Source organism: Symphalangus syndactylus, chromosome 14 (assembly GCF_028878055.3).
Source record: "Symphalangus syndactylus isolate Jambi chromosome 14, NHGRI_mSymSyn1-v2.1_pri, whole genome shotgun sequence".
NCBI classification, from domain to species: domain Eukaryota; kingdom Metazoa; phylum Chordata; class Mammalia; order Primates; family Hylobatidae; genus Symphalangus; species Symphalangus syndactylus.
The window spans coordinates 16,337,253-16,355,214 of NC_072436.2; the positions used below are offsets into that span (position 1 = coordinate 16,337,253).

The 17,962-nt window shown below is 60.3% G+C and overlaps 2 protein-coding genes across 6 annotated transcripts in view; one reads left to right on the forward strand and one right to left on the reverse strand.

Annotated features, from left to right (window-relative positions):
• The first annotated feature begins 537 nt into the window (after positions 1-537).
• On the forward strand, positions 538-5,908 carry UTS2R (urotensin 2 receptor). 2 transcript variants are annotated; one of them, XM_055241472.2, is made up of 2 exons: positions 538-740; positions 2,949-5,908. In XM_055241472.2, exon 2 carries the CDS (start codon positions 3,031-3,033, stop codon positions 4,198-4,200), a length of 1,170 nt encoding a protein of 389 aa, XP_055097447.1. In that variant the 5' UTR covers positions 538-740; positions 2,949-3,030; the 3' UTR covers positions 4,201-5,908. The 2 variants fall into 2 exon arrangements, with proteins under 2 accessions (XP_055097447.1, XP_063472620.1); XM_063616550.1 differs by lacking the exon at positions 538-740 and adding an exon at positions 755-1,026.
• Positions 5,909-15,253: 9,345 nt separating this feature from the next.
• OGFOD3 (2-oxoglutarate and iron dependent oxygenase domain containing 3) overlaps positions 15,254-17,962 on the reverse strand; it is a 28,854-nt gene continuing 26,145 nt past the window's right edge. Inside the window, exon 9 of one of the 4 annotated variants that reach the window (XM_055242988.2) lies at positions 15,254-17,577. In XM_055242988.2, the coding sequence (XP_055098963.1) occupies positions 17,441-17,577 (137 nt within the window). In that variant the 3' untranslated portion in view covers positions 15,254-17,440. The remainder of the gene's footprint in view (positions 17,578-17,962) is intronic. The other 3 variants (XM_063617459.1, XR_008650936.2, XM_055242990.2) reach the window with 3 other exon arrangements.

Here is a 17,962-nt window from a genome sequence, read left to right on the forward strand (position 1 = left end):
CAGGGGCGGGGGTCGTCAAGGCCCCCAAAGAGCCCGTCCCCGCCTAGGTGGGTAACTCCCTCCCTCCCCTACCTCCTTTCTATGACCCTCTCGGGGTTTAGGGGTGTTCCCGCCCCCCACCTGCGGGCGGGCGAGTCCAGGGCTTAGTGGACACAGAGAATCCCACGCTCCGTGCCCTGAAAACACGGGCTTGAGGGGCGCAGGGGCGAAGGCTGGAGGCGGAGAACCCAAGAGGGGTTGCGGGGTCAGCCTCAGAGAAGCCGGGCTGGAGGCAGCTTCGCTCCGCAGACGCGAGACCCGCCTGGGACCCTCCGTCGACCCCGCTGGCCCCGCGCCCCTCGCGTCTTCCTGGCGCCGCGCGGTCAGCGCCACCCCCTAGACACCCAGCGCCCCCTCTCCGCGCGCCTGCTGCCCGCTGGGGTTATTTTAATACCCGGCGCTGGCGCGCGGCCGCGGCGCATTCCCAGCTGGCGGCTGGCAGGTGGCGGCGGCGCAGGGACCCGGCGCGGGGCGCGGGGTGCGGCTTTGGTGGCGGGACTGGCGGGCGCCCCTGCAGTGCGCTCTGGGAGCCGAGGCCACCGCGGAGCCCCTCGCGCTCCCTCTGCTCTGGGACAGGGCAGCGCGCCTCGGAAAGTTCCCCGCGGCCACGCTGCGCGAGGAATTTGCAGCCCCGAGCGGCTGCCCCCACGTGCGACCCCAGGCTCGGCGGGCAGGTCTGGCCGCTCAGTGACCGGAGGCAGGTGGGTCCTCCGTGGGTGACCGGGAGCGCGCGGGGACTGCCGGGCCTGTGCCCTTCGGGGCCCTCTGCAGGGCTGGGCCGGGGTTTCGCGGTGGGAACCCACCCTGGGCGAGGGGAGCGGGGTCCAGCGAGGCGGCTTCTCCCGTGCCGTGGAACTTTCGGCCCCTCCCCTTCCCTCCTAGCGACCCTGGAGCGCGGCCCGGCGGCCACTGTCCCCCTGCCTGTGACTCGGGCTCTCGCACAACTGGGGAGCCCGGTGCCCCCTCGGCTTCTGCGCCGTCCCCTGGGTGAGGGCTATGGAAATGCCCCGGGTGGGGGCAGCAAGGGGGTGAGGGTCCTCTGGACAGATGGAGCTGGGAGCTGCTCGGCCTGGTGGGAAAGGGCGGGCAGGGCACATCTCCAGGCCCTGGAAGGCCCCCAGAGCCCCCATCTGTTGACAACGCCCCACCCCAGCCAAGACTGCTCCCTGCGCGGCCACGAGTGTTCGGCCTAAATTCAGCGTGGCTCGTGAAATCAGGCAGCCTCCTGTGTCTGTTTCTTCAGCTCACCACCGCTCGGTGAGTTTCATCCAGGCTGCTGACCCCAGCGGTGACTCCTTCCCTGGCTTCATGTCACAGTTTGCCTGCCCCCTCCACTGGGGACATTTGAGCTGTTTCCAGCTTCTTAGGAGTCAAGCTGCCGTGAACTTTCTCACGCTTGTCATTTTCTAGACATTGGCAGTCCTTTATCTAAGGTACAAACCTGAGAGTGGAATTGCCGGGTGAGAAGGTATAGGCGGTCAACTCTGCAAATCGTGCCAATGGTTTTCCAAAGCAGCGGCACAGTCCAGGTTCCCAGCAACAGGAAACGGCAGGGCCAGCTCCTCCGCAGCCCCCATGCCTGTTGACAAGGATGTCTGCCTTTTCACGCATTCATCCTTGTCAGCACGCAGGGGCTCCTGTGGCCATGACTAGCATTTCCCTGCTTGTTGGCTGCGTGGGTGTCCTTTTCGGGGAGTCCCCAGTCACGGTTTTGGTCTCTTTTTTCAAATGGGTTGTTTGTCTTTTCCTTACTAATTTGCAGTTCTTCCCTATATTTTTCTTACCAGCTTTTTGTTTACGTTTCTTCTTTTTTTTTCCCTCAGAGACAAAGTCTCGCTTTGTTGCCCAGGCTGGAGTGCAGTGGCGCAATCTCAATCTTGGCTCACTGCAACCTCCACCTCCTGAGTTCAAACAATTTTCCTGCCTCAGCCTCCCGAGTAGCTGGGATTACAGGCGTGGGCCACCATGCTCGACTAATTTTTGTATTTTTAGTAGAGACTGGGTTTTGAGATGTTGGCCAGGCTGGTTTCGAACTCCTGACCTCAGGTGATCCACTTGCCTTGGCCTCCCAAAGTGCTGGGATTATAGGCGTGAGCCACTGCAACCGGCCTGATACATGTTTTCTGATGCTCTCCTAGCCTGTGGCTTATGATTTCGTGCTCTTGGTAAAGTTCTTAATTTTAATGAAACCCATTTGCTCAGTTTTTTATTGAAAGTATTTTTTGTTCATTTTTAAGAAATATTTTCCCATCCAAGGTCATGCCAGTATTCCCGTTTTCTTCCAGAACCTTGACTGATTAATTTAACCTTTCACACTTAGGCCTGCAATCCATCTTGAATTCGTTTCCCTGTATGAGAAATGGAGATTGCAGAGCTCTTCCTCTCCTTACCTTACATGTTTTTCTATTTGGACTTTTAAAGTCAGTAGCTACTAGTTTTGCAATCCGAAGAAAACATTTTTTTTAAATGTACAAGTCAAATAAATGCGAGAAAGGACTCGGGGTAAGTGGGCTCCACCTGTGCACAGACAAGAAAGTGAGGCCTGGGGGTGCGCACTGGGTGGGCAGGGCAGAGCCCAGGACTCCCAGCTCTGTCCACTGCCGACCTCTGCCCCAGGGGCTGCCCTCCTGTGTTCTGGCTTTCAGAAAAGCCCAGTCCATCCCAGAGGCCATGCGACCTACAGTGAGGGGGGTCCTGCTGGGGCATGCGGGGGTTGGGGAGGGGGTTGGGGCAGCTCATCTGGTGGCTCTCAAGTCCTACTGCAGAGCTAATGGCTTCCAGAGAGTCCCGGGAGTCGGAGGGCACTGGGGAGCCCACGTGACTCTGTGGGAACGGGGCCATCACAATGGCCTCGTGGGAGCGGAAGGGGTTGCCTGACTTGCATCTTTAGCAGGCTTCTTTCCCCACAGGCTGAGCTGGTTGCCCACAGGTGCCCCCGCCCCATCTCAGGGAGTGGCCACCCAGCCCTGAGCCCGTCGTGAGGGGTCAGAGATGGCGCTGACCCCTGAGTCCCCGAGCAGCTTCCCTGGGCTGGCTGCCACCGGCAGCTCTGTGCCGGAGCCGCCTGGCGGCCCCAACGCAACCCTCAACAGCTCCTGGGCCAGCCCCACGGAGCCCAGCTCCCTGGAGGACCTGGTGGCCACGGGCGCCATTGGGACTCTGCTGTCGGCCATGGGCGTGGTGGGTGTGGTGGGCAACGCCTACACCCTGGTGGTCACCTGCCGCTCCCTGCGCGCGGTGGCCTCCATGTACGTCTACGTGGTCAACCTGGCTCTGGCGGACCTGCTGTACCTGCTCAGCATCCCCTTCATCGTGGCCACCTACGTCACCAAGGAGTGGCACTTCGGGGACGTGGGCTGCCGTGTGCTCTTCAGCCTGGACTTCCTGACCATGCACGCCAGCATCTTCACGCTGACCGTCATGAGCAGCGAGCGCTACGCTGCGGTGCTGCGGCCGCTGGACACCGTGCAGCGCCCCAAGGGCTACCGCAAGCTGCTGGCGCTGGGCACCTGGCTGCTGGCGCTGCTGCTGACGCTGCCCGTGATGCTGGCCATGCGGCTGGTGCGCCGGGGTCCCAAGAGCCTGTGCCTGCCCGCCTGGGGCCCGCGCGCCCACCGCGCCTACCTGACGCTGCTCTTCGCCACCAGCATCGCGGGGCCCGGGCTGCTCATCGGGCTGCTCTACGCGCGCCTGGCCCGCGCCTACCGCCGCTCGCAGCGCGCCTCCTTCAAGCGGGCCCGGCGGCCGGGGGCGCGCGTGCTGCGCCTGGTGCTGGGCATCGTGCTGCTCTTCTGGGCCTGCTTCCTGCCCTTCTGGCTGTGGCAGCTGCTCGCCCAGTACCACGAGGCCCCGCTGGCGCCGCGGACGGCGCGCATCGTCAACTACCTGACCACCTGCCTCACCTACGGCAACAGCTGCGCCAACCCCTTCCTCTACACGCTGCTCACCAGGAACTATCGCGACCACCTGCGCGGCCGCGTGCGGGGCCCGGGCAGCGGGGGAGGCCAGGGGCCCGTTCCCTCCCTGCAGCTCCGCACCCGCTTCCAGCGCTGTTCGGGCCGTTCCCTGTCTTCCTGCAGCCCACAGCCCACTGAGAGCCTCGTGCTGGCCCCAGCAGCCCCGGCCCGACCTGCGCCCGAGGGTCCCAGGGCCCCGGCGTGAGCACGCGGAGCGATGGCTGGAGTCCAGGCGGGGACGGGCCCCAAAGCCCCAGCCACTCCTGGGAGCCCCTCCACAGAGCCCCCCCCCAACTCCCAAGTCACAGGCCCTGCCCCTCCTCCATCCCCTTCTGGAAAGATCCTGCTCGCTTCCCCTCAGCGCCCTCCACATGATGCCCAGAAGCGCCCACGCGCCTCCCTGAGGGTCTCCAGGAGGCTCCAGCCCAGTCCCGGCTTCTGGAGACCATGGCTTCGTCACGGAGGGCAGCAGGGGCCAGTGCCCGGCCCGTGTGGAGACCATGGCGCGGCTGCAGCCCCTGGGACCCTCCTCCTCTCAGCCAGCGGCCCCGTGACTCCCGTCCCTGCCTGTGTGGCTCCATCCCTTGTGGCTTTGCCACTGGAACAATCAACCCTGAGCTGGCTTCCGTGTCCTGCCTCGGCGCGGGGGACGCCACGTCTGAGTGGTGGGAGGATCGGCCGGCAGGACCCCCAGGACAACACCGGCAGCTCAAGGGGGAGCCTGTGGGTCTGGCTGGGGTCGGGGGTGCACCTGCCTTTGAGGCCTGTGCAGGCGGCTGGTCTGGCACCTGATATGGGGCAGGGAAGGTGGCCAGGAGGGGAGGCTCCGGCCGAGGGGTGGAGCAGGGCAGGCAGGCAGAGGCCTGAGGCTTCGGGTGCAGAATGCAAGACGACAAGGTCGCTGGCGGCACCTACAGGCCTCCTGGGCTCTCATCCACGCCTGGCTCAGGTCTGATCAGAAACGGAATCCAGGTACCGCCTCACACTAGCATTGGCGGTCTCTGCCCCACTCACCCCTCACTGCCTCCTGGACAGACTTCCTGCCCCTGCTCCCAGCTTGGCCAACCATCCTCTCTCTGGCGACTGCCCCCCTCCAGCCCCCAGCCCGGCCCGGGACCCTGCACGGCACCCCCCAGCCTGGCCTCGCCTCCCCACCCCATGGCCATGCCCAGACTACCAGCCCCTTGGGGCTCCGTCTGAACACTGGGGCGAGGGTCATGCCCGCTCGGTCCTTCCAGTGCCCGCCCCTCAGTGGAGTGAGCACAGCTCTGCTGGCAGGATTGTCGCTGGCATCGGGAATGAGCATGCAACGCTGTCCCCAGGGCCTCCTGGAAGAGGGGCAACGCTTGCAGTTCTTCCCTGGAGTTACGAAAGTGCTCTGGAACTAGACGCTGGTGACTGGGTGACGCTGTGAATGAGCCAGTGCCACAGAACTGTGCACCTGAATGTGCAAGTTCTGTCGTGAGTGTTTTACCTTAAAAACAAAAGGATCCCACTCCCCGACCTTGTCCCTCTGTTAAAATTGAAATAGAGACTGATGTACGTCCCACTCCTGAATACATGTAAAATGGGTACAAAAATATCTTCTATGAAAATGGTTTGTAATCTGTAGATTGTAATCTGGGATTTGTAATCTGTTGATTGTAATCTTGGAGATGTCTTAGATGTAGAATCCCATCTTTGGGTTGTGGGTTTTTTGCTTTCTCCAAATAAATCTGATCTTTAAAATTCAAAAAAAGAAAAAAGGAAGGCCAGGCGCGGTGGCTCACATGCCTATAATCCCAGCACTTTGGGAGGCCAAGGCGGGTGTATCACAAGTTCAGGAGTTCAAGACCAGCCTGTGCAAGATGGTGAAACCGCATCTCTACTAAAAATACAACAGAATTAGCCAAGTGCGGTGGCAGGTGCCTGTAATCCCAGCTACTCAGGAGGCCGAAGCAGGAGAATCGCTTGAACCTGGGCAGCAGAGGTTGCAGTGAGCTGGGATCGTGCCATTGCACTCCAGCCTGGGCGACGGAGTGAGACCCTGTCTTAAAGAAAAAAAAAAAAGAAAAGAAAAAAAGAAACAGCCATTTGCTGGTAAAATCACCCGGGGAGCAGGCAGCTCCGCGGAGGGTGGGACAGGGCTGATGACGCCCCTTCCAGAGGCTCCCAGGAGCCACCGCAGCCACGCATCCTCGAAGCTTCTCTGATGCAGAAGGAGAGCTTTGGGGGGTTGGAGGTGCTTTCTCTTTCTCAACCGAAGCCTGATTCCTAAAGCTGCTATCTTTGTAGAGAAGCAAAATTAAAATTAAACATTTAACAGCCAGAGCTGGTCCCTGGCTTGGTGGTTCCAGCTGGCACTGTCCTCGCCTGACACGCAGACTCTCGGCAGCAGCCCAGACAGCGGGGCACAGGACGTGGGGAGACTCCACGCTTAACCTCTTGCCCACCGTCTTCCCGTCTGCTCGCGCCAACACGGCACCTGCGCTGAGCACCTGCATGCGGCGCAGGGCCCATGATGGTGACTGGCAGTGACTGCCTCACAGCAGCTGCTCACTGCTCCTGGCCCCCCGCTTTTTCAGGAGACCCCTCACTTCTGTGGAAGGCCCCCCACGTCTCCAGAGCCAAGAAGCTCCAAAGGAGGGAATTTCTGGAGCAACACGGTCCCATCCATGACCCTCCGACTCCAAGTCAGAACACAGCTGAAGACTCGAGTCCCAGGAGGGGCCCTGCAGCCCCACGCCCCAGAGAAGACCACCCCAGTGCCACCCTCCACCCAACTCAGCCGGTGACCTGCTGTCCCCAAGGGGTGGGGAGTGGGTCCCCTCCTCCCACCTGGGTTTGGAGAGGGCGGGTAGCCCCCATGATGTGAGGCACAGTTGCTGGGGGTGGCCATGCAAGCATCTACAACCATGTGTGTCCTCCACGGATGTCAGCACGGGGCCGACGCGGACAGAGTTCCCCTGAAAGGCAGAGCTTCAGGGCAGGGCTGGGTAACGTGAAGAAAAGGGTGGCACGGGCACGCGTGCGCATGTGAGTGTGGGCTGAGGGAACCCCCTGGATAAAGGAGAAAACAAAACGAGGAGTGAATGACTCAGGGACAGGAGAGAAATGAAATAAAACCTAAGTAACTGGGGACAACTGGGCGCAGCGGCTCACGCCTGTAATCCCAGCACTTTGGGAGGCCGAGGCGGGCAGATCACGAGGTCAGGAGATCGAGACCATTCTGGCTAACAGGGTGAAATCCCGCCTCTACTAAAAATACAAAAAATTAGCTGGGCGTGGTGGCGGGCGCCTATAGTCCCAGCTACTGGGGAGGCTGAGGCAGGAGAATGGCGCGAACCCGGGAGGCGGAGCTTGCAGTGAGCCGAGACTGCGCCACTGCACTCCAGCCTGGGCGACAGAGTGAGACTCCATCTCAAAAAAAAAAAAAAAAAAAAAAAATCTAAGTAACGGACTCTGAGAAACCGGAGGAGGTAGAGGCTGGGAAAGGAGACCTGGAGACCTGGGCGCTAAAACAAAGCATTCGCTGAAAGGCTGGCAGATGGATCCGCAGTTCCTCCAGGAGGAGCACCTGGTTCCGGGAGTGAGTCCCCCAGCCCTGATTCCCACTCTTGTTTTCAACGCCTCTTATTAAAGAGCCATGAAGATGCAGAGGTGGGCACACACAACACAGTGCACCCCAGATCACAAGGGGGACATTCTTTTCGGTGCCTGCTTCCCCTGCCTGGGTGTGGATGGGGCAGCAGTGGGCGCCCCTGTGCAGCCCCCAGCCCCGGCCCCGTCCTCAGCAACACATCATCCAGCCACCATGCGCCGTGCCTGTACATCCCCCCGCCCACTGGCGACCCTGCAGAGCACCTGCCTTCCACCCAGGGGGTCTCCATAAGCAATGACATCAGTGACAAGTAGCTCTGTAAGCAGCAGCACCGGCCCCCTGCCTCCTGGAACACACATGGTCCCACACACCACTGCAGACTCACACACTCACACCACTGCAGACTCACACCCACTCACACCACTGCAGACTCCCACCCGTTCACACACACACCACTGCACTCACACCCACTCACACACACCACTGCACTCACACCCACTCACACACTCACACCACCGCACTCACACCCACTCACACACACCACTGCAGACTCACATTCACACTCACAGTCACACCACTGCAGACTCACACCCACTCACACACACACCACTGCAGACTCACATTCTCACACACACCACTGCAGACTCACATTCTCACACACACCACTGCAGACTCACATTCACACTCACAGTCACACACCACTGCAGACTCACACCCACACCCACAGCTGGGCCCTGCCCCACCAAGCCTCCATTGTTGCAGGGGCCCTGGAGCCTGTCAGGCCTGGCAGCTGCTCTATGTCTCTCCCTCTGCGTTCTCTCTTCTGCACATTTCCTAAGCACCAAAGGGCTCTGCCAGGAACCCTCTGGCAAGGGGTGCAGCCCAGGCAGCGTTCTGTCCCGGGGAAAGGGCACTGAGGACAGCACCCTCAAATCCAGATAGAATTTTATATGTAAATGCCGGGTATAAAGTCACAATGAGTGAAGAGGAAGTAGCAGTGAATATATTCTAAAATGAGAAGCAGGGGCCGGGCGAGGTGGCACACGCTTGTAATCCCACTTTGAGAGGCTGAGGCGGGTGAGTCACCTGAGGTCAGGAGTTTGAGACCAGCCTGGCCAACATGGTGAAGCCCCGTCTCTACCAAAACACAAAATACAAAAATTAGCCGGGCACGGTGGCGCACGCCTGTAATCCCAACACTTTGGGAGGCCGAGGCGGGCAGATCACCTGAGGTCAGGAGTTTGAGACCAGCTTGGCCAACATGGTGAAACCCTGTCTCTACTAAAAATACGAAAAAAATTAGCCGGGCGTGGTGGCGTGCACCTGTAATCCCAGCTACTAGGCAGGAGGAGGGAAGAGAATCGCTTGAACCTGGGAGGCAGAGGTTGCAGTGAGCCAAGATCACGCCATTGCACTGCACTCCAACCTGGGCGACAGAGCAAGACGCTGTCTCAAAAAAAAAAAAAAAAAAGAAGCAGAAAGGTTATTGAAAGATTATTGAAAGTATGACCTAGCACCTAGAACCGTCAGAGACACAGTGAGAAATGTGATTTCAGGAGTCAGAATTCTGATGCAGAAAGGACGACTCAACACCAAAAGCAGAAACCGCGCAGGACGGAGCCCCTGGCTCTGCTGTGACTCTCTGTCCAGCATTTCACTTCTAGGATTTTATCTGAAATTTTAAAATCAGACGTGGATCAAGACGTATGCACAAAGGTGCTCGCTTCAGCATCACTTTAAAAACCACATGCACCGTGGAATTTTCCACAGTTGGTAAATAGATTATGATGTGAGCAGTGGAGGATTTTGTGTATCTTCAGAGAATAGCAAAGCTCCTTCCAAAGTGTCCTTAACGGGACAGATCCAAGGCATGACGGCCAATGAGGGAAGCTGGAAAGTGAAACCGAGTGACTTAATCCAGGTTTCGTTTGAAACAAATAAGAATGTGTGTGTGGATGTGTGGTGAGAGTGTGGCGTTTCGAGTGTGGCTTGTGTGACTGCGACCCTGTGTCATGTGTGCACATGGCTGTGTAGGTGTGTGGTTGTGTGTATGTGACCGTTTTGTGTGCACACCCGGCTGTGTAGGCATGTGGTGGGTGTGTGACTGTGACCCTGTTTTGTGTGCACACATGACTGTCTAGGCATGTGGCTGTGTGTGACTGCGACTGTGTCATGTGCACACACGGCAGTGTAGGCGTGTGATGTGTATGTGACTGCGACCCTGTGTCACGTGTGCACACATGGCTGTGTAGGCGTGTGGCTGTGTGTGTGACTGTGACTGTATCATGTGCACACGTGGCTGTGTAGGAGTGTGTGGGTGCATGCGTGTGCATGTACGCATCAAGGCTTGACAGGGACACTTTAAAATAGCAACAGTGGGCTGGGCATGATGGCTTACGCCTGTAATCTCAGCATGTTGGGAGGCCAAGGCGGGCAGATCACGAGGTCAGGAGTTCGAGACTAGCCTAGCCAACATAGTGAAACCCCATCTCTACTAAAAATACAAAAATTAGCCAGGTGCGGTGGCGGACATCTGTAATCCCAGCTACTCAGGAGTCTGAGGCAGGCGAATCACTTGAACCTGGGAGGCGGAGATTGCAGTGAGCTGAGATCACGCCACTGCACTCCAGCCTGGGTGACAGAGCAAGACTCCATCTCAAAAAAAAAAAAAAAAAAAAAAAAGCAACAGTGTTAGCCCTTGGTGGGAAATTTTAGGTAGTTTTTTTGTTTTTTGTTTTTTTACTTTTTATGCTTTTGAGTCTTTTCCAGATTTCTCCCAAAAGGTATACACAGCTTTAAAATCAGGATTGTTACTAAATTTTTTTAAGATGGGGTGTGATCTCGGCTCACTGCAGCCTCCACCTCCCGGGTTCAGGTGATCCTCCCACCTCAGCCTCCTGAGTAGCTGGGATTACAGGCACGCACCACCATGCCCGGCTAATGTTTGTATTTTTTGTAGAGACAAGGGTCTCCCTATGTTGCCCAGGCTGGTCTCAAACTCCTGGGCTCAAGTGATCCGCCCACCTCAGCCTCCCAAAGTGCTGGGATTCCAGGCGTGAGCCACCACGCCTGGTCTATTAAAAAGTTTGAATGTCTGAGGCCTTCATGGTTGCCTCGAACATAGCCAGGCCTGAGGTCAGTGAGTGCCGAGCGTCTCCTGCACATGGGGCTGTCGGGCGCCTGCCTTGGAGGACAAGGAGGACATGGCACGCGAGAGGCCGGCAGCTGGGGAGGTCAGAGCTGGGCCCAGGCCTGCGTGTCCATCTACGCGTTGCTCCCTGCCCCCTGCACCACCCCTGGGGGCCCTTCTTCTCCTCTCCCCTCCTCCCCTCCCACCCCAGGCCCTGCCCTTCCCTGGCACTCTTACTCAGACCTCATCCAGCCCCACCCTGAGCCAGGCGTGGGGGTCCCGGGGCTCCAAGCTACCAGGCTGTGTGGACAGCCCCTCTCCTCAGGAATCCCCGTGGCCACCCCAGCTGTGTCCAGGGCTGGAACCAGAGCCTGCTCAGGTAGGAGGGACACAGCGCCAGGGGCCGGTCAGGGGCGGTGACAACGGAGTGCATGGCACAACCCACTATAGGGGTTGAGTGCCCCGCTGGGGATTTCAGCAAAAGTCCTTTCCGCCTTGAAAGCAAGAGTATGATCCCGGCTCTAACAGGCCCTAGTTGACATTGTCCACGGCTGGCTGCCCCCAGCACCACAGCTCTGCTGTGCCCACGGCCCTGACCACTGCCAGGCCCCCCTGGACCCTCCCTGCAATGTCCCTCCACCCCCCGCAATGCCCCCTGGACCCTCCCCACAAGGCCCCCCACTTCCCCGCAAGGCTTCCCAGGCCCCTCCACACAAGGACCCCCACCCCCGCTGCAAGGCCCCCTGGACTCTCTCCGCGAGGCCACGTCCCTGCTGCAGGCCGTTGGCAGGTGTTGCTGGTTCCAGCACTCCTTACAAATGGGAGCCTGCAGCCTGCAGTCCTGCATGTCCAGACTCCAGTAGTTTGCAGCACAGCTCCCTCCCTTCTGCTGCTGGGGCCTGGCTGAGGGATCACTGCCCCTGCCGAGGGGCAGCTGTCTGGGTCCAGCCCTGGGTGGGCAGTCGCTAAGGAAGTTGCTGTGAACGCTGCTGCCTCAGCCACTGCTTTCGTTTGCCCTGGGTAGAACCCAGGGGCAGAATCACTGGGCCGGTGGAAGCTGTCTCCCTGTCTCCCTGTTCCCCAAAGCAGCTTCAGCCATGCTGTGGACGCTCACCAGCAAGGGACGGGCCCTCCCGTTGCCCCCCTGCAAGCACCTAGAATTTACTGGATATTAGGTGCACTTGGGAAAGGAATTTCTTTTCATAAAAGGTGACCGAAAATCCCTCTGTGAGACACTGACTCTGCTGGATAGGAGGTTTTGTAAATTTGGGTTTGGGCTATGGGGTAAATGGTAGGGCGTGTGCTGGAGAGGCCTTTGCTGTGTGGGGTGTGCAGCTCCCCTGGAAGGCCCTGGGCAGCGGAGCAGCCAGGATGGGGCCCCCGCCTGCATCAGGATAGGGGCTGGATTCCAGCACTGTCATATCCCCCCACCATGCCCACCCCTGCTACCCCCAACCCACACCCTCAGCTGCTTCAGCCCAGAGCAAAAATGGCGAGGGAGAAGGTGCCTGGGCAGGCCTCGGCCCCAAGAACAAGGCAGCGGACAGTCCATGCCTGGGGGGGTGAAGGAATGCATGAATGAACTGTGTCCCCGGCTGGGGGTGTATGTCTGGTGGCAGGTGCCTGCGGAGGGTGATGGGTTTGCCAGGCGCCCTCACAGACTACCCCACGTCTGGTCTGTCTCCAGGTGGCTCTGGCGTGGCTGGGGTTTGGTTTCTGATCGCCACTCCCTGACCAGGGCTGCTGCAGGGCAGTGGGGGTGAACGCCACGTTCCCCAAACTGGCCTCAAGTCCAAAGGGGCTTTTTCAGACACCCCCAGGTCCCACCCTCCCGCCTTCCCAATAGTGAGCGTGGAGAACATGTCTTTGGTATCCACGGGGGGAGGGTGGGGTGCACCGGTGCGTGGACACAGGATTCTCAAGGGCCGAAGCTGCACTTCACATGAGTTATTCCTCAACAAAGCAGCACCTGCCATTTAGAGCTGCTGAGTTCCCAGGCATTCCAGGAACAGCGTGCTTCAGGAAGTGGCTCGCACCTCCAACCAGCAGGCTCCGCTGTTTACCTGCCCAGGCGCTCTCTGCTGTGGGAGGCCGTCCCCGTGGAATGGACGTCAAGGCGGCCCACCGCTGCGGGTGGCAGAAGTGACTGCGCTTGTGGGGTGAGGCGGCCCTGGCCGGGGAGGGCGGCTGGAGCTGCTTGGCAAAGGCTTGTGCTCTTCCTGCCCTGAACCTGCACAGCATCACAGGGGCGCTCCTGGCCACCCGGAGGGTCAGCCCCTTTCTGCCCCTAGGAAAGCACTCAGTGCAACCCATGCTGTCTGGCACCTTCCCTCATCACTCACAAGGGCAGGTTTTTCCATCTGAATTCCAGACAGATGACAGTCCCGGCTGGAAGCGAGGCTGCCAAGGCCAACGGCCAGGCTGTTCCAGACTCTGGCTTTTCCCAGGCCGAGTGCCCAGCCCCATGCAGGGGTCAGGGGAGGCCAGTTCTCCTGGGACTGACTCAGGCCTCAGAGGTGTCGCGTGCCCCAAGCCACCAGGACAAGTGCACAGGCTGGCACTGGCCCAAGGCTGGGTAGCTCTGGCCTGTCACTTTTGCCCACCTGTAGCCAAGGAGACCCAGGCTGGGAGGGCCTGGGGGGTGAGTCAGGTCAGAGCAGGACACAGCCCAAACGGTCAGCGGCCTGGAGACTCCGGTCCAAGCCCCAGCCCCCTCTCTGCCCTCCCCGTGTGGGGCCCCTGCAGATCCCCCTGCCAGCTAGGCCTGGGATCTTCCTGTCACCTCCAGCCAGCCCAAGGGGACCTCCTGGCAAGCCCCCCCACCCCCGCTTCCCTGAAGCCCACAGCAACCCACAGGCCGAGCGGCCTGGGCTGGGCTGTTGGGTATTTCATGGCCCCGACGGCAGCCCCCTTGGCAGAGCCCACCACTGGGCTGCTCTCCAACTGAGTCCTCTCCTGTTTCACAGCTAGGGTACCTCAGCTCGAGGGACCACCCAGGCCGTGCCTGGGGCCCAGTGCTGGGAATCCCGGGAGTGGACACATGCAGGTGCCTGGGACTGATGGGTCCTCACAGGACGTCAGGCCGGGCTCCGTCCGTCCAGGTGGCCTCCAGCACCCCACAGCGTGATTAAAAACACGTAGCTGTGTCTCACTCCAGAACTAGAAGTCGGCGGGAAACCGGAGCTGCTGCCCCCCTGCCCTTCGGCCAGACCTGGCCACCCTGAACCAAAATTCCTCCCGGGGACTGGGAGCCAGGCCAGGGCTGGGCCTGGGGCCTGATGGGGAGGGGCCATCTCTGTCCCCAGGCTCTCCTCCCCCATCCTCCCTCCACCTTCCCCTGGCCTCTAGTGTGCGGTCATCTGCATGCCAGGCCGGGCAGCTGGGGGCCAGGAGCCTTCTCCCTGGGACGCTGCTAAGAGGCAGTCCTGGGGGATGTGGATTCAGGGGTGGTGGGAGGGGTCTAAGGAGAGGCAGGAGCCAGTGTACCCACCTCACTATGGACAGGACTCCAGGGCCAGCAGGCGTGAGCATGGGAAGGGGGCTGGGCGGACAGCGAGGTAGGGATGCCAGCAAGGTCTGATCCGGGCTGAGGAGTCTAGGCTCCCCTCTGAGGGCCGCATGCTCCAGAGCCCTGAACACGGCGTGGCCACCCAGGGAGGGCCCAGCACAGGGAGGTGGCCGCACATGCCAGCCGAAATGAAGATGCAGGGCAGGACTGGCTAGCAGGAGGGCTTGGGTGCGGGGTCCCAGAGCCGAGGGGCATGTGGGGACAGTGAGCCCGGCCTGGCCTCACAAGGGGCTATGGGGGAAGGAAAGCCCGGGCAGGGCCTGTCAGGGGCCCGAGCACCTGCCCTGGTCTCCAGCCACAGACCCTCCCCTGCCCTCTAGGCAGGGCGTGCTGGCAGGTGGGGTGGGGCAAGCCCCCGAGGGTGGGCCACCGGAGGGGCTGCTGGGAGCCTGGGGTCCATGAGGGAGTGGCTGTTGCCTGGCATTGCCCTAAGCCGGCCAGGACCTGATCCAACGCCTACACTGGGGCTGGGAGCAGACAGAAAGGATAGAGACACACGGAGAAGGGGCCCAGACCACGAAGAAAGAAGGTGCGTCTTGGCAGGGTGTGGCCGGCTCCCGGGACGCTAGACAGGAGCCATGGGGCCTCTTCCTGGGGAGGAAGGTGCAGCCATGCAAAGTGAGTCCAGGGGACGGCGAGGGGCCCGACCCGCTCTTCTCCTGAAACTCGGATATTTCCAGTATGGGTCGGGCATCCCCAGGAACGACACAGAGATGGACTGGCTTGCGGGGGACCCCCACGCCCTCTTCCCCCACACGAGGAGCCTCGGTATCCATTTTCACTGCTGCGGGCACAGGGGCCGCCTCCTCCGCCCATCCTCATCTGCTGTTCCTGTTTCGTGCTCTTCCTGCCTCGTGCTTTGTTGATGCTCCGCAAAAGAAGGAAATTCTTGCTTTTGCCCGAATATATTTCTTTGTCCAAGTACCTCTGTGATTATCATGAATAGTATAAGTAGCCAAGAATGAAAATCAAACTAATAATTTAGCTATTTCAAAAACACTTTAACCCATAACAAACCCAACACCCACTTTCTTCAAATGCATTTATCCATTAGACGTGGCGAGAAGCCGGCGACATTGTCATTTACTCCAAGGTGACAGGATCAGGTTTCCATGCAGCATTTCCCACCTGCCCCGACCGTGACCACAGCCACGGACCCTCCGGAAAGTCAAGACTGGGAGAAGCTCAAGGGTGGCCCAGGCTCGGGCGACTTCCCACCCAGGATGGGGCCCACCGGCCCGACCCGGAGAGCGTCCGTGAAGCAGCCGGCCCCGCGAGGACCGCTTTGTCCACCAACCGGAGGTGAGCCTCATCCTCCCAGATCCATGGAGTCCTTCAGAATCGTGCCTCGCTCCAGTGTCCCACGTCAGAGGCCACGGGAGGGCGCGGGAGCTTCAGGGTTCCTGCCCCACCTGCCCAGAGCCTGCAGCCCTGACCAAGGAGGGCTCCCCATACACGGGCAGAAGCTGTGGACCCACGGAGCCTAACCCACGCCGTCCTCCGCATGTGGCCCGTGGCCCCAATAGCCCTGAGAAGGCCCGTGGTGCAGGAGGGGCCCTGGGCAAACTGAGGTGCGGCCCCCAAGTCCCCCGCACCCCGGGGTCACCATGCCTCAGCTGGCCTCACACTCGCTCATTCCCAGGGGTCACCATGCCTCAGCTGGCCTCACGCCCACTCCTTCCCAGGGCCCAGGAACGCTGCCCCTTTCTTTATCAACCCCCAGATCAGCTCCCGGGCCACAGGTGGGGCCTCCTCCAGTCAGAGGTACCTGTGCCAGGGGCTGGGGAACATGGATCTATGCCAGACAGGCTGAGGGAGGAGGGACCAAGGCAGGAGGGGCCAAGGGAGGAGGGGCTGAGGGAGGAAGGGCCCAGGGCTCTCCCCAGGCAGCTAGGTCAGGGCATCCAGGAGAGCCTGGCTTCGACACCACTCAGGGTGGGCGGCCGTCCCCCTCCCAGGAAGGTGCCCAAACCCCTGGACAGTCACCTCGAGGTGGCTGTGGGCAGAAACTGGGCTTGGCCTGCCCTCCCTGCCAGCCACCCCACCCAGGCCTCTCCACAGCTGGTCTATTCGGGGCTCCTCTGACCACCACTTTATTTTTATATTTTTAAGATGGAGTCTCACTCTGTTACCCAGGCTGGAGTGCAGTGGCAGGATCTTGGTTCACTGCAACCTCTGCCCCTGGGTTCAAGCGATTCTCCTGCCTCAGCCTCCCCAGTAGCTGGGATTATAGGCTTGCACCACCACGCCTGGCTAATTTGTTTTTGTATTTTTAGTAGAGACGGGGTTTCGCTATGTTGGCCAGGCTGGTCTTGAACTCCTGATGTCAAGTTATCCTCCCGCCTTGGCTTCCCACAGTGCTGAGATTACAGGTGTGAGCCACTGCACCCAGCCTGACCATCAGTTTAATGCCAGGGCAAAGGGGGAGGAGGAGACCTAGCCTCGACCCAGCAGAAGGCCCACGGGAGCCGGCACAGCGACGCCAAGAGCCTCCTTGGTGAGGACACTCGGACCCTGGCCCTCGGGATGCTGGCCACTGACAGGGCCGAGCCTGGCGTGGTGGGGCCGTGGTGCCCATGGTGATTTGTGGGCCAGCAGCATTGGGGGTGCACGCAGGGCTGTGGGAACAGCAGATGTTCACCTCCACCTGAATCCAGCAGAACTCCCACCCACCCCAAAGGACCCCATTGCTGCCTCCAGAGCCGCCACTCAGGGACCCTTCTCCAAAGCTGCTGCGGTTTGCTGATGCCGAGACCCCAGTGGAAGCTGCTGGCCCCACGTTTGTCCCCATTTATGGCTGATGCTTTAGCCAGTCTTTGATGGGCCGGGGGATTGCTGAACCTGGACGAGGCCGGGGTGGATGAGTCCCGTCTGTTCACAGATGGGGACTTGCGCCCCGTCCTGCTGGGTCCCTTTCCTGAGGGAGGGGCTGGCCTCCAGCTCAGGCTCCCAGGCCTACAGCCCAAGCACACACGATGCTGGAGAAGTGAAAAGCTGGTTCCCTCCATTTACTCACGGATGAAAAGATTAACACATCAGCAAATCAGAATCGGAGAATTCCTAAGGCACTCTGTGCAACGGGAGCGGGTGGACGTGGGGGCGGGTGCACAACTGGCGCGGCTGCCTCCACACGGGCCCTCCTGAAGTCACCTTGGCCTGGCTGCCGGCTACGGGAACGCTGGGTCCTCGATGCCATGGTCGGGGTTGCAGCTGAAGGCGATGGTGATGGCGTAACGGGTGCCCCAGTGGACCTTCTCCACGCGGTGCAGGTTCTCGGACCCCGAGGTGAAGAAGGAGACGCGACCTGGGAGAGAAGACAGAGAGGAGACCATGAGCCACCCCCACAGCCATGGCCTTCAGAGGGTCTGCGGTCGCCCGAAAGAGCAACTATAACCAACCAACACAGCCAACCAGGCAGGCTGGAGAAATCGCCCCTCTGGGGAACTGCTTCTGCAGGAAGCAGGAGGAGTTGGAGAAACAAACCCAGCAATGCTCAGGGGACCTGTGGCGGAGGAGGGGCCCCTGGGGCCAGCAGGGACTCTGTGGTGGGCAGGACAGAGGAAGGAGCTGCAGACGAGGCCACCACTGGCTCCAGGCACCCCAGGCCATTTGATCTCCTCAGTTCTCATGGGCCTTCCAGGTCTGACACTTTAGGATCTTACTTCTAATCACAGGTTGAGAACAAAAAC

What these genes read in the sequence shown, in the direction of transcription:
- UTS2R (XM_055241472.2), top strand. Translation starts at nt 3,031, where the DNA reads ATGGCGCTGACCCCTGAGTCCCCGAGCAGCTTCCCTGGGCTGGCTGCC.